At 31.1% G+C, this 16316-nt stretch overlaps 1 protein-coding gene across 6 annotated transcripts in view; it reads right to left on the bottom strand.

Moving 5' to 3' along the window:
• Positions 1–16316, bottom strand: part of WDR17 (WD repeat domain 17) — a 95644-nt gene that overhangs the window by 13767 nt on the left and 65561 nt on the right. For all 6 annotated transcript variants that reach the window (XR_013763960.1, XR_013763961.1, XM_079141032.1 and 3 more), the window contains 11 exons: positions 15719–15883; positions 13035–13237; positions 11797–11946; positions 11576–11706; positions 11155–11280; positions 9894–10049; positions 5747–5811; positions 3738–3870; positions 3060–3151; positions 1910–2009; positions 828–967 (listed from right to left, as the gene is read on the bottom strand). Coding sequence is in view for 4 of the 6 variants with exons in the window: in XM_079141032.1 (XP_078997158.1) it covers positions 828–967; positions 1910–2009; positions 3060–3151; positions 3738–3870; positions 5747–5811; positions 9894–10049; positions 11155–11280; positions 11576–11706; positions 11797–11946; positions 13035–13237; positions 15719–15883 (1461 nt within the window). In the remaining 2 variants the exon portion in view is untranslated. The remainder of the gene's footprint in view (positions 1–827; positions 968–1909; positions 2010–3059; positions 3152–3737; positions 3871–5746; positions 5812–9893; positions 10050–11154; positions 11281–11575; positions 11707–11796; positions 11947–13034; positions 13238–15718; positions 15884–16316) is intronic.

Below are 16316 nucleotides of genomic sequence, written 5' to 3'. Positions count from 1 at the left end.
GTGATTATTACACAAAAAGTGCTTAACATAGTGTGTGGCACCTAGTGAGCTGTATAACATGTTAATTAGCTGTCTCTATTATTATGATTACCTATAGAGTTCAAAAGTTAAAATTATCTATGTTGCTCTTTCTTATGGATGTATGTATGCATGGAGTGTATAATAAGGAGAAGTCAAAGAACTGATAAGTAAGTTTATTCAGAACCTTCTTGAGGTACTAAGTAAAGTGAAAGAGAAGATAAAGTTCTAAAATCATCTTTATTCAACAAACATGTGCTGAATGACAGATAAATCCCATCTGTCCTAAAGGTACCTTTCTAATGATGAATTGTCTCAACTAAGAGCAAAGCTCTGCAGATCTGAATAAGAACTGCTGTGATCTAGATTTCCATGTTGGAGTTCCCTGAGTCTGTCTCTTAAGACTTTGGGCAGAGGGCCTGTTCAATGTCTTCATCAAAATTATATTTTTTATCATTTTCCCTTAGAAAAGTGTTTTTATTTTCCATGCCTTAAACTAGGACAGAAGATCTGACAAGAATAAGTATAAATATGCAAAGTTTTTAAGATGTGGGAATGTGTGGTCTTGATGAACTTAAGAAGTGCACATTTGTTGTCTCCTAATTCTTGAGGTGCTTGAAACATTATGGAACTACATGTGACTACTTCCAGAAGGGGTCACGGTAGATTTCATTATATAACATGGTAGTTCTTACCTATCCCATCATCATATAGTGTCCTAACACATATTTTTATCAAAGATAATTTATAGTATTTAAAAAATGCATAAAATCACTATAAAATTATTCATTCAATTTAGAAATTCTTACCACATTGGAATCATCATGCATTTTCTTGCCAGTAATTCTAGGGCATAGTGGGTTGCTGGTGCTGCAAGTTCTCCTAGTACCATGCCCACACAGACTGCCAACTCCAGTTCATTTCCACGAATCAGGTATGCCATAGCAAGCTTGCTCAAGAAGAAAATAATTTCTTCAGTTGCATGCTGGGTAGGATCATCATTCCCCTCCAAGCTCATAGAGTAGATAAAGAAGTATTAACCTATAAATCAATTATTCTTATAAAGTATTGTAATATTCCTAAATAGTACCTACATAAGATTAATTGCAATTTTCAAATGAAAAAGCTAGTTATGAGGCATATGAGAAATTTATGAGGTCAGAATTAAAGATTTTAGAACTCTTGCTCCTATTTTTGCAATTACTAATACTCTGCTATGTCCTCAGTGTATCCTTCAGCCTTTCAGAAAAAAAAGTACAAATTCTTAAAAGGTTCTGCAAGATTGTACAACAATGTTAAATTATTCCTTAAGCCAATAATATATGGAAGGATAAATTCAAAATAGAAACTATGTATTTTCCTTTCTACATGAATGGGTCAAGTGAAATATTCCTTAAAAACATAATTTGTGAAGAACATATGAAAGTATATTTAAAAACAAGTGCTTCAGTTTGTAACAGTTCTCATAATCCTAACAACTACAAGTGAAATATGTAAGGTAGTTATTCACTTTTTCATTTTAGCACTGAGGACATCTAAGATTCTGAGGGATTAAATAATATACCCAAAATCACTATGTGACAGAAATAGAATTAAGATCTTTAAATTCCACATGTAGTGATTTTTTTTCCTTCATCAGACTATCAATTCTCACCTATGATGAATTATTTAAAGCAAGGTTGTTAAAATGCATACCATGTTTTAAAAATTAATCAAGTAAGAGATCTTAAAGTCTATAGCATTTGTGTGAGCTAATTTGGCAAGTAATTACTCAGGTTTGGAAGCATGCAAAACCAGATTTTACATAGAAGTCACCTTATCTTTCTCCTCAAACACCATGACACATCTAATGAAGTTTCTCAAGCACAAGTACCAATTTGAAATGTTGTACCTCAATGTTATCTACAGCTAGATGGCAACATGCAGCTAGTACTGCTCGACCATCCTGAAAATACCATTCTGCCAGTTCTTCACTGACTTTGTGGAGGAGTCTGGAACGAAAGAGAAAGAAGAATAAAATATTTTTTTATTAACTCAAGAATTCCATCACAAGTGTGAACTAATGTCCTTTTTAAAGGGCAATTAAAGAATTAAACAGGATTTAATTTGACATCCTTGATTTAGGTCTAAGCCTTATTTAGGAAAAAATGTCAAGAAAGCAATCTCTCCAAATAAATGCTCTGATAGTTCCCTCCAGCTTCAGCACCCACAACTCAAGGTGAAAAGCCTGATTTTTAAAACGTTACCATTCTCTAATGGATAAATTATGACTCACATATAAGAATAGTTAACCTTAGAAGAATCACAGGTTGAAATGAAATTTTTCAAAATTAGGTTATGCCCAAGATATGACTTGCGTTATATTAGGTCTTAAAATTGCAAAGTTTAAAAACTGGCAGAGAATAGGAGCAAAGATCCAGGAATGACTACATGAGTCCAGCACATTACTACTCATTAACATTTCATGATCCTTCTGCAGTTTATGAGTGTCTGAAAAGTTTAAGTATCTTATTGTCTAGGCCCATAATAGGTGCCAATACAGGGGGTGGGGAAGATAGACCAAGGGTGAAAAATCTAATTCCTTCTTCTTTTTAAAAATAATGAACTATATGGACATTTTCCTCCAAAGAGGATTAAGTGTTATTCTATTCTACACACTGATACTGGCATCTTGGATTATAGACATTATGGGATATTACATATATTCTCATTTTACAGTGAATCATTAACAAAGAGAACAACTTATTTTCATCATCTTGCCCTCCCCAACAGGTTTGATCAGTTTTAAGTATTTAGGTGCTTTAATTGCTCTCTCTCTACTGAAATGCATGCTACTTTTCCAGAAGCTACATAAAATGCATATAGATTGTGTCTACATTTTCTTATTTATCCAGGGGTGAAGGCTGTCATAGAACTCCATGTTGAAATGCAGTTGAGCATAAGGCAGCAAGTCCTCAGAGAAGGATGTGCTACATAACCTCAAAAACTCCTAAAGAAAACCAACCATAAAGAATATACAAAACAAAGAATAAATCACTTACTCATTAAAGTCTTCCTTGTAGATATCATCAGAATATGAAGCACCTTTAGGTGTAGAAACATGCAAATCTTGCACATTCCCTTCACATGCAGCCTAGAATTTAATTAAACCTTTAATTAATCTTTAGATAATCATTGATAACTGACCAATTGAAGAATTTAAGAATGTTGTTTGCAGCAAATTACATTGAAATCATGTTTGAAGTTTATATGATTTGGAAAACACCTTAGGATTTCAAAATAAATAAAATGTAACTCCATTGTGAATACCAACTTTTAAAGCTTCAAGTAAATGATTACTAAAGAAAAGTTATTAGGGCTGGGGTTGTAGCACAGTGGTAGAGCACTCTCCTAGCATGTGTGAGGCACTGGGTTTGATTCTTAGCACCACATATAAATACATAAAAAATAAACGTTAAAAAAAAGTTGTTCAAATGCGTTCACAGTGAACAGCATGTGAAAAGTTTTGAGTTCTAAGATGCCTATATGTTTAAAAATCTAAAATAAGTTCAGTATAATTAGAACAAAGATAGTATAATGAAAATGTTAAAGCAGAAGGCTGGGGAGGTGGCAGAAACCAAGTCATCTATGACTGTCAATCACATGCCCATGAAAACAATAGTCTCTATTCCTCATCTTCACCCACTAAAGTATGTGGCTGTATATTTATGTGGTTTTACCTGTGCAACAAGAAGAGCTTCTTCAAGCTGACCTCTTGACATAAAAAAATTTACTAGCTTTTTTACATCACCAATGGCTATGCAGTAAGGAATGACATCATCCTTATCTTCCTGGATTAATTGGTCAGCTCTCCTAATAAAATAAGAACATTTTTATTATACTATATTAAATTAAATTTAAATATTAATTTCAGGGTTTTCAATTGGACTGACATTTTCTGAATGCATATCCAAACTTTGTAGCAAATTTCATAAAGCTCTTTGGGACATTATTTAAACAAATACTGATTTTATAATGAATTCACATATAGAAGACATAAAAGTTATATAAGAAAATAAATATTAGATATATGTTTCCCATATATCACTATATTATAATTATATTTATTTATTAAAACTAACAATATATTTATCTGAAAATAAGTTGTAAAACTGAAATATGTGATTGTATATTTATTCTCAATTGGATGAATCAAATATGTGGGCAGCTATATTGTTAGACAGAATCTTATGTGTTTCAGTAAGAATAACAATGAAGACAGCCTCTAAGTTGAAGCAGTTTAAAAATAATTAAAAATGATAATATAAGAACATAAATATTGATAATAAAATGTAAAATACCATAAGTGCCCCAAGCAAGGAATGTTAAAGAAAAATTAATATTCCAGACATATAAGGGGAGAAAAGGGATCATGACCTTGGATACTGTAAAGGATATACATGTATCTGTTTCTTAGCTTATTGTTGGGACAGCAGGTGCTGAGGGGTGGTCTATTTTCCCACAGCAATATGTAAATCCTTCTGGATTTCATGCTTAGCCTTTGACTGGTTTTAAGTTGAATACATGAATAACAACAGAATTTGTTTTCCTAAAGCATGTCCTATGAAAGAAAAAAATATCAAATTTCTCTTTTTTAATGCCATGAACAAGGTAATTATTCATTAAATAGTACTTTATAGGCATAGTGCAGTGATTGACACAGAGTGGGCACTATAAATAAATGATATTGCACAAATAGAATAGTTCGGAATAGGGAATGGATGTATGTTTTTAGTCCTGTAAAAGTTATGTTGAGGTCTTAATGCAGAATACCTGTGAATGTAACCTTATATGGAAATAAGGGTTTTTACCTATGTAATTTACTAAGTTAATATGGAATCATATTAGACTGGGGTGGAGTAGGCCCTTAATTCAGTATGATTGCTGTCCTAAAAAAAACAGCAAATTTGGGCACAGCGACACACAGGTGATAATAGCCATGTGAGGAAGAGACAGACTAGAGTGGTGCAGCTATAAATCACCAGAAACTGAAGATTTCTGGTAGCTACCAGAAGCTGGGAGAGAAGCAAAGAACTGAGTCTTCCTCAGAGCCTCCAGTAGGAACCAATTTTGCCAACAAAATTATTTTGGACTTTTACCTTCAGAACCATGAAGGGCAAATTTCTACTGTTTTATGCCACCCAGTTTGTAGCAACTTATTACAGCAACCTTAGGAAACAGATATGTCTGAGAAAAAACCTTGATGGTTTATTGAATTCTAAAACAAGGACATTTGGTTAAGTTTTCTCAGTGGTCAATCCATTCTTTATAATCAGTACCTCCCTCATATCCAAGAGGAAATGGCAGAATTAAGTGTCTCCAGAGATAATATTTACGAATGCAGCACAGTACTCTACAAATACTTGATAACCCTAATAAAATCTTTCCACTTATATTTCAATAGTGACATTAATCAGTAAGCATGCTTTATGGTTTGTCTTTGCCTTCATTGATATGGGGAAATTTGCCTTGTAATGTCTTCATCAGAGGAAAGAACAAATATAAGAATATCAGAATGAATTGTAACCAACTTATTTAATCTATTCTATTAGTAGATAGAAAAATTCACATATTAAACATGACAACATAAGAATAAGAAATCTCAAGAGCCACTACCACATTTACATATTGCTTCTACTTTAGCATATGATTTTAAAACATGTATTTGGATGCAGAAACTTGATCTTACCTCTGCATTAACTTCTTCCAGTATTTCACAGAGACCCCTGGTGCAATTGACAGGGCTTTGTCCCACTAGGATCATAGGTGAGAAGAGTAAAAACATACCTATTTTGATTATACTGTGTAATTCTTAATAGATTTTTAAATGAATTAATATTTATAATAGAGAATTTTTAGGGCTCTTAAATTTTCAGGAGTATTTTGCATTCTATTTAATTTATTACACACAGACTAAGTATTACCATGTTGCAAAATAAAACCTGTAAAAATCTAATATTTACCAGGGAAAATCCGATCCCAAACCTAGAGAGAGAGAAAGAGGAAGAGAGAAGGAAAGCTAGAAGAAGCAAAAGAGGGAGAGATAAGAAGGGGATGGAAAGACAGTAACTAAGGTGTATAGTTTGAAAATATTGTAACTCATATTCTAACACAACATACCAAAGTAATTTGTTCTGTGGTGTTTATGTTCACATAATTAATACTGAAAGTTTTAATTTTACTGTTATTTGTATTGAACAAGTACACCACTTCTATTTTTATTCTTTTCATACTCATTTTAATAAAATTTATTTGTTCTCATTCCTATCTTTATAATTAAAAATGTTCATCATATTTTAAAAACCAGACTGCTATTGAGGAATTCATTATTCAATTAAGGACAATTATGGCTGTTATTTGAAAACATGAATTTGCTGAATTCAAGTCTAGAAAGGAGATGAAAAGAAAATATTCTGAAATATCATTACATGAATCAAAACTTTTATTTTAATTAAGGTTTTCCAAAACACTAGGGTTATACTGCAATTAAGCCTCAAAAATTGGTAATTAATTTAAAAATAACATTAACTTTTAAATAGTTCATTTTGAACATACATATTTAAAATCACATTACCTGAAAGATACCCTACAATAAGTTTTTCGGAGAAATACGTCTTTATTATAGTAGGAGAAAATGGAAGAAAAAATTGAAATATAGATTATTAACTTTGAATCCACCAAGCTCTTTCAATAAAAATATCAATTCTCTCTGATATGTGGTGCTAACACATAATTCGGGGAAGGGGAAGAATAGAAGTTCAGTGGATTCAACAAAGTGGAATGAAGGGAGGAGTGGGGGACTGGAGTAGGAAAGACAATGGAATGAATCTTACTTAACTTTCCTATGCACCTGTATGAACACACCACAGTAAATCTCCACATCATGTACAACCAAAAGATTGGGATCCTAATTAGAGTAAGATAAACTCCATGTTTGTATAATTATGTCAAAATATACTCTACTATCATGTATAACTAGAAAGAACAGTAACTAAAAAAACATATAAGTGAAAGGATGAAATGTTTTCCTAACCCATAGTTTTAAGCTTATATTTTGAAATAGAAATTACTCTTAAGGAGTTGTAAACAGTTACAAGCACACCCATATCTCTAAAAAACTATAAACACAGTTCTATGAATCATTAAGTCCATCAATGAATCTGTATAACAATAAAATTATTAAGCTTCTTAAAGAGATTCCTAATTGAGAAAGGTTTTGAGTTAAGATAGTGTAAAATGTATATATTTATATATATCTAAATATAAAACTTGGAAAGATAAAGAATTATACTGTTCTACCAAAATTGATTCATTTCTTTCTCCTTGACTTTTGATAGATTTTCTTCTTAGTAAGGTACTTTTTTAAAAAGTAACTTTGAAGTCAAATCTTTTGTGATAAATAAAATTTTTACATTGCTCTAAATTAGACACATTAAATTTACAAAGCCTTATCAAAAACATTTAAAAATTTTTTATTTCTTCTAATCTGTTGTACATGACAGTAGAATGCATTTATACATTTTGATAGATCATACATAAATGGAGTATAATCTCTTATTTTTCTGATTATACATATTGAAGGATCACGTGGGTCATGTAGGCATATATGTACATGAGGTAATAATGTCTGTTTCATTCTACCATCATTCCTACCCCCATACCCTTTCTCTGTCCTTCACTCCCTGCTACCTAATATAAAATAACTCTATTCTTCCCTATTCCCTGCTCCCCTTATTGTGAATTAGCATTCACATTTCAGAGAAAACATTCGGCCTTTGGTTTTTTGGGTTTGGCTTATTTCTCTAACTCCATCCACTCACCAGCAAATGCCATAATTTCATTCTTCTTTAAAGCTGTCACATAGACCAATGGTATAGAATGTAAGACAGAGACAAACCTACATAAATACAGGTATCTCATACTAGACAAATGTGCCAAAAATATTCACTGGAGAAAAGATAGCCTATTGAACAAATGGTGCTGGGAAAAATGGAAAACCACATCTAACAAAATCAAATTAAAACTTTATCTCTCACCCTGCACAAAACTCAATTCACAGTGGATCAAAGACTTAGACACTAGAACACAGACCCTGTGACTACTAGAAGAAAAAGTAGGTCCAAACCTTCACCATGTCGGTGTAGGATTTGACTTCCCTAACAAGACCCCTAACACACAAGAAGTTAAATCAAGAATCAATAACTGGGATGGACTCAAACTAAAAAGCTGCTTCTCAGCAAAAGAAACAATCAAAGCAAAGAGAGAGCCTAGACTGGGAGAAAATCATTACCACATGCACCTCAGATAAAGCATTAATCTTTAGGATATATAAAGAATGCAAAAAACTTAACACCAACAGAAAACAAAAAACTCAATCAATAAATGGGCTAAGGAACTGAACAGACACTTCACAGAAGAAGATATAAAATTGATCAACAAATATATGAAAAAATGTTCAACATCTCTAGCAATTAGAGAAATGCAAGTCAAAACTACTCTAAGATTTCATCTCACTCTAGTCAGAATGGCAATTATCAAGAATACAAGCAACAATAACTGTTGGCAAGGATGTGGGGAAAAAGGTATATTCATACATTGCTGGTAGGGTTGCAAAATGGTGCAACCATTATGGAAAGAAGTATGGAAATTCCTCAGAAAACTTGGAATGGAACCACCATTTGACCCAGTTATCTCATTCCTTGGTTTATACCCAAAGGACTTAAAATCGACATACTACATTGATACAGTTACATCGATGTTTATAGCAGCTCAATTTATCATAGCTAAAATATGGAACCAACCTAGATGCCCTTCAACAGATGAATGGATAAAGAAAATGCATATATATATATGATGGAATACTACTCAGCTTTGAAGAAGAATGAAATTATGGCTTTTAAGTGGCATATTTTATTATTTTATGTCAAGTAGTAATTCATCGCCTTTAATATGTGAAAAGTAAAAATGTGAGTTAAATTTAATTTCAATATATTTTAATGTAATTGCATTGTTTAGTTTTACTACCATTATGTCCAAGTATTCTTCAAATCACACTTCGTAATTACAAAATTAACTAACTTAGAGGATGTAAAAGTGATAATTGTGTGCATGCCATTCTAAATCTTTGTTTCAGCATACTAGGTGGGTGGAGAATTTTTGTTGAACTAAAATATATTTGCAGAAAATGGAAAAGTTCAATGAATTTTTACAAAGTGTATCTACTATATAACTTGCACCCATGATCAAAGAAACAAGCACCACAACCTGCATTCCATTCTAATCGCTACCCACCTACTAAAGGTAACTGTTATCCTGAATTTTAATAGCACAGAAACAGTCAAACATTTTTTTGAAATACTTGTTCTATTGAAATAGTCCTCTATATAAATCAGGATATGCTTTCCTTCACCAGATGATCCTCAATGAAAACCCCTCTTCTGGTCAGTGTGGAATTTAGTCATGACAGAATTATTAGCAAGAGAATTTTACTGCATGCAAATTAGCCAAATGTAGTTTTATGGCAGTGGTTCTCAAACCTCAGCACACATAAGAACAACCAGGAGGGCTTACAAAATCAGAGTGTTAGGCTCCATCCCCCGAGTTTACAATTCTGCAGGCCTGGGGTAGGACATGCATGCTCCCAAGTGATGCAAAGGCTGCTAGCCTGGAGACCTCACTGTGTTAACTACTGTCCTAGGGTATATAGCTGATATCAGACTGCCAGGAAATCAGATCTGAAAAAAACAAGCTTCATATTTGAATACTTAGTATTAAGTATATTCTTAATATTTAGAATACTGGTTAAACTCAATAATTTTGTTTTAACAGCACATTACCTCTCCAAGTTCAACCATAAGTTCACAATATCTCTGAATCTGTCCTAATCTCAAGTGTATTTCAGCAGCTTCCTTCAGTCTTTCCTCTTTAGTAGGTGCACCAATACCACCACCAAACTTAGACATCTTGACTGTCGTTAGTTCTTGGGCTTCAGACTGGTTTAAAAGAAAATTTAAAAATTTAGATTTTGTTATATAGAGGCTGATACTTTAAAAGCACATAGCACTGGAAATTACATATTAAAAATGCTATGTTCTCCATGAAATATGATACTTTTAAAACATAATATTTTGGTGTATGCATGGGGGTGTGGGCTGGAAGAGAAGCTGAGTCCTGTTAATACTTTCCAGGTATTGTGGGTAAGTGAAAATCCAGAGGCTAAAGGTAGTGAAAAGTGACATACAACTGATAAAGATCTCAAATAAAAATAAAACTGATCTTGAATAAAAATAAAAATTACTGGCTCTCTTTGGCCCCTGTATTGTCAATAAATTTTTTAGCTTCAGTCATTAGGTGTTTAGTTTGTGATTGAAGAAAGTGCTTCCTCTTTATGAAAAAAAATTTTTCCTTCTGACCATCAAGTCCATTCTGGACATGATTCTCTCCATACTGTAATAGCTAATTGCTGGTATTTCCTTAAAAATAATATAAAATATCTCTTCTTTCCTGCCCCTGTATGGATTTTGTTGTTGATATTAGATATTGCCTTAGTTATTTTTTTAGATATTACTCTAGTCATGAGGTAACTAATAATTCTGTACTAAAATTCATTAAAAGTTATAATATGATCAGTTTTAATAAAACATATCCCAACATACAGTCTCTTAGATTCTCTGAGACTAAAAATCATAGTACTCCGTATGTTACAATAATCTTGTAATTGCAGAAAGATAAGGCATTTCAAGGAGTTTCAAGTGACCTTTAAAGAATGTCATGAGATTCAACCTATGAAAACTATGGGTGCCTTGGTCTGTTCTCAAATAATCCATACTTTCATGATTGGTTTTACAGAAGTTTTATCTCCTCAGTGTTCATTTATTTTAGTTTACCAATCTAATCATATAAATATGGATATAATTTATATGATTAGAGTAATCATATAACAATAATGCAATTAATTACACATTAATGTATTTAGTTAGGTTAATCATAATACATAATGTAATTAATCACATTAATGACATATTAATGTAATTTTCCTATATCAATAGTGAAAAAGAAAAACTGCTTGAGTATATTATACTTGCATATTTTACTTACTGTTCTAAATTTAATCAGATGCTTCAAATGCATTATTCCTTTGCAGTAGCTCTGAGGAAGTAAACTATCATCTTGTCCTTTTATCACAGCAACCAAGTTCCATAAATTGTCACTGCCACCTGGAGGCTAAAATGTTGATATAGAATAACCAAAGATAAAAAGGTGAACAAAAATTCTCTTGGCAGTTTGCATCTTCAAAAATATTATAATGCAGATCATCTATATTGAAAAATTAACAAAATAAGTATATACTATCTCATTTATTGTTTCTGATTTTATATTTGCTTTCTTATAGTGTAGAGATTTTATTAAAAGGGACTCTGAATTGGGATGGTGAATTGAAATACGTGACAACTTACTGGCAATAGTTGTAGTGAATTATTTTGTCTAAAGGGTCATATTTAATTCCTGTAATACTTACTGATAAACATTCTGAAAACCATCTTAATTTTTTCACTCGAGGATTACCAGTTAGTTTTTCTATTTCCTGTTTAATATCTCTTGACACTTTACCACACAACAGAGGAGGAGTGCCTTGTTCTATGGCATAATCTGAAAAAAGAAAAGGTCTCCTATATAATATTATCTAAAAATAAATATATCATTTAAAAATAAAATTGAGTGCATGAATATGTTCAATACCAGTATTCCCAATAATTTCTTCCCAAGATCTGTCCACCAGAATATTTATTTGTAGAGGTGCGATTAAAGGTGTTAATGACCAGAGTCTCACTGTAGAATCACGGGAGCAAGAAGCCATAGTGAAGGGGCGACTTGGATGGCATGTTAAACCTGATGGAAAAAATAAACCTATTTTAACTAAAGTAAACATTGAAAAAATCTTATTTATATGTGATTCTTAAATAGAATAGGAGTTATGAAGCAGTGTGAAAAACTAAAAGATTATCAGAGTCAACCTTTTTACTTGTTTTAAATTAGTATTATGGCTGACAATAGTAGAAGAATCAATAAATTATTTAGCATATTCTGTAACAAAAATATAAAACTGAATAATTATAAGAAAGCAAGTAGTTCTATGTGAAAATGTTGAAATTATATTTCATTTGGATAAGCAGCAAGTATACAGTAATACCAGTAGGGCATATAATATCTCTGAATTAATGGAAGGATAGATGAAAAACAGAATTGGAGACATTTCAGTTGAGAATATCAAAAATAGGATTCTCTCTTACACACAATCCTATACTGCCTCAACTAAAAGGCCATTGAGTTAAAGCATGTAGATCTGAGTAACTGGATTTGGGATTCTTTCTCTAAGGAATTTCTTCTGAATTCTTATTTACCTACTTAACTCCCATGGAGTTTTGTGAATCAAAATAAACAAATACAACTACGGGTAAAGTGATTCACAAAAAAATAAGTATTCTGATTTTCTATACCTAGCTCAGTTGTACTAAAAAACTTGGTATTTACAATTTTTAAAAATTTCCCTTAGTATCCAAAAATAGAGGAATGACTAAGTTTTATCTATGTTATTATTAATTTCCTTTTCTGCAACTTAACTCTGAAATGATGGGAAGGGAAGAGAGAAAATTTGACCGAGACATGTTTATATGTGCATGGGTATATGTGTGCATTGTGTGTGCATGTGCGTGTGTGTGCACAGAAACATATACCTTCAGAGAGAGAAAAACAGTGCTAACAATAGTCATTGTCTGATCATTTATGATGACTTTTGTGATTATCTTTCAAATAGTCTGATATTTCAATAATAAACACATAGATTTTCTAATGAGAATTTTTTCAAAATGAAATGCTGTAAAAATTCTTTAAAAGATTATACAGTTCAGAAATTATAAGCCTATCAAAACAACAATTATAAGTATATCAAAACAACAAATACATGAAAAACACTTTACCATATACATCTGCACCATGATCATATATAGTATCCAAACAAGTTCCTTCCCGTGTGTCCCACACTTTTATAGTATAGTCCCAGCTGCCAGATATTAGCAGATATGGAATCTCAGTATTCCACATTAATCCCCTCACAGGTGCAGTGTGTCCACTAAGAATATTTATGCAAGCATCTTGAGTATAATCCCAAATTCGAACAGAACTGAAAATAGAATATTATGTATGTAATTCATATTATAACTTATCAAAAGATTAATTTTCTTAATTAATCATAATGATTATTTATTAGCACATTTGAAATGCATTTTATGCCTTAAGATATATCAATTCTCTTTGTTATAATAGAAGGAAATGAATATTTAACTATGCTAGAGTTATCCTATTCCAACATTTTTTCCTTTCTTTTACTGGTCATTTATTATTGATAATAAATATATTGCTTTAAAATTTATACATGAAAAAGTTGCTCTCTCAAAATTGAAATATCCAGAACAGATATAATTGAAGAGAAGCTATGACTGATAACAGAAATATAACATGAAAATTATTTATATACCATGAAAATACATGTATGATGATAGATATTATTTGAAAAATTATTCTAAACTTATGCTTTTAGGTAAGCAAAAACATACTTTTATAAACATTTTATAAACATGTATAGTAAAATATTCCTTCACAGCTTTGGTCAGTAAAATAACATACTTGATCAATGTGGATTAAATCTCAGACAAGTAAAAATTTAAATATAAGTAGGTTCATATTACTTGGATCTACTGATTGTACAAAGTACAAATGTTACTGAAATCAAAATTTAAACTCAAAATCAATTTAAGACTTCCAAAGGCTAATTTTACTTAGACAAGTCACTGTAAGTTCTTAGTGACAAACTTATACCAACCTGACAATATCAAAATATTGGTATGTCAAAGGTTATATTGCTCTGTTAGGGAGATACAATATGTGCTTTTATTTCTTTAAGACATATCTCTTTCTGCTTTGTATAAAAAGGTTCCCTTCATTCTCCCATTTTCCTAGCACAAGATAATAAAATCAGCCTTCCATATACAAGAGTTCTGCATCCACAGATTCAATCAAATATGGGGAGAAAATATTTTTAAAACTGCATTTGTTTGGAACAGACTTTTTATTGTCATTATTCCCTAAACAATACAGTTCAACAACTATTCACATAGTATTTATAGTGAATTGAATATTATAAGCAATCCAGACATGACTTAAAGTATAGTTGGAATATAAGTTATAAGGGACTTCAACATTCAGAGTTTGGTGTGCACGTGGTATCCTGGAACAATCTCCTATGAATACTCAGGGATGAATGTATATTCAAATATAATGAAAAATTTTTGGTGCTAGTTTCTTATATGTGTAAACATTTAAATATTTCCAGTTTGCTATTATGCTTTCATAGATAAGAATATGCTAAACTTATTTACATCAAAATAATCAAATGCTATTGTAGGGAGTCACTAGAATGGGGGGGTCCTTCCTTTCATGACAGTGTTAGTTAGGTTTTGAAGTCATATATATGTTTTCTGGACAAACACTAACCCTATACATAAGAATTGTCTAGGATTCCCAGGTTGAGGTATAGTATTTGTGAGCTATGCTGAGTACATTAGTAATTAATGGTTTCCTTATATTTTTTGCCTTTATTTAAAAGTGCTACATAAATTTAGTGAGGAATAACAATTATATATATTAACAGTGACTACTAAAGGAATAATCTTAGTAAAGCCTTTCAATTTTCATTACCTTAAATAAGTAAAATGCTTACTGTTGTCTTCCTGAAACTATTCCTTAGATAATGACTAAAGATTATACCTTTTTCTGTATTGAACAGAATTTAGACATTTAAGTCCATGTTGAGAGACTGGAATAATCTCAAATAAAATAACATTCACTTTCACATGAAAACCATATTTGAAATAATTTTTTAAGTAATAAACCACAAAAACCTCATAATTGCTTCTTCTATTAAATTTGGATTTATGCCAAAAATTCAAGATGAAAATGCTTAATTATTCAATTTTAAATCCATGGTTACTATGCACTCTAACAAGTACTGGTCAAGAGTAAGATTTTCCTTACCTAAATTTATTCTATCTTCAAATAAAGATTAAACATACTGTACTGTATAAATGTCTCTTTTTTGACTATAAAATATGGACAAAATGTTAGAAACTGCCACAAATACAGAAAAATGTTAAATCTCATTTCTAAAATGTTCTTTTCATGCTAAAATTTATGATCAACTTTTATATCATTCTTGATGAAACAGTACAGCTGGTTTTCATAATCAACATAAGAACATTATTAAAAACTCTTCTTCATATTTTATAGTTTTTTGTCAGATCTTCCCTTTCTCTATGCATCATTTTAAAATTTGTTTCTGTTAATTTTCTTGCTAGTAAGCTAGAAATAAGCATTCATAGAAAGCAAAATATATAAGAAAATAAAAGTCATGACTATAATGATAATATAAGCATGGCAGAATTCAACTTAGTTTTTGCTGAATTTAGTTTCAGTTGTTAGCTGCCCACTTTTTAAGCACAAATTTAAAATATATTCACATATAATGTGATCATATAAATACATGCATCTCTGGGAAAATATGTTTATGATTTTAAGGTCTACAAAATTAGAATCCAAATATACATACCCATCATCAGATCCACTGCAAAGAATTCCTTCTCTCAGGGGAGACCATTTAACATGAAACACTTTTGCTGTATGTCCACTAAAGACTTTCAATGGTTGATCTGAGCTGGTGGCTACATAATAGACACGGACATTTTTGTCTTCACAGCCAGTGGCAATCATGTCTCTGAAATGTCATCCATGCAGTATTAAAATATGATAACTTTGATATTATTCACTACTAACAATTTTTAAAATGTACATCATTTCTAATTTCTAAAGAAATCATTGTTTGCTTCTTTAATGAAGTTAGATTAACAACTTACATATATAAAAGCATTATATATAATTATGCTAACTTCTCATTTGCAGCAACTGTCCCAGTATGGAAAAAATTCCTTTCTCAGTGTTTCTTAACCAACTAATTATATTGCATTAAAATCTAAATTTTATTTCAACTGCCCAAATGCTTAAAAGAGAGAAGAATTCTAATGAACTGTTGCATTATTCAGATATAATGTAATTCTATTCATACTTAACAAATATTTATTGAACATTTATCTCTTCAAAGGACAATGAGGCTTTGCAATACAGTGTTTTGTTAATAATAATCTGCTAAA

This window comes from Sciurus vulgaris (genome assembly GCF_902686455.1).
Source record: "Sciurus vulgaris genome assembly, chromosome: 5".
In the NCBI taxonomy this organism is placed as follows: Eukaryota; Metazoa; Chordata; class Mammalia; order Rodentia; family Sciuridae; genus Sciurus; species Sciurus vulgaris.
This window is presented reverse-complemented; position numbering and strand designations above follow the sequence as displayed.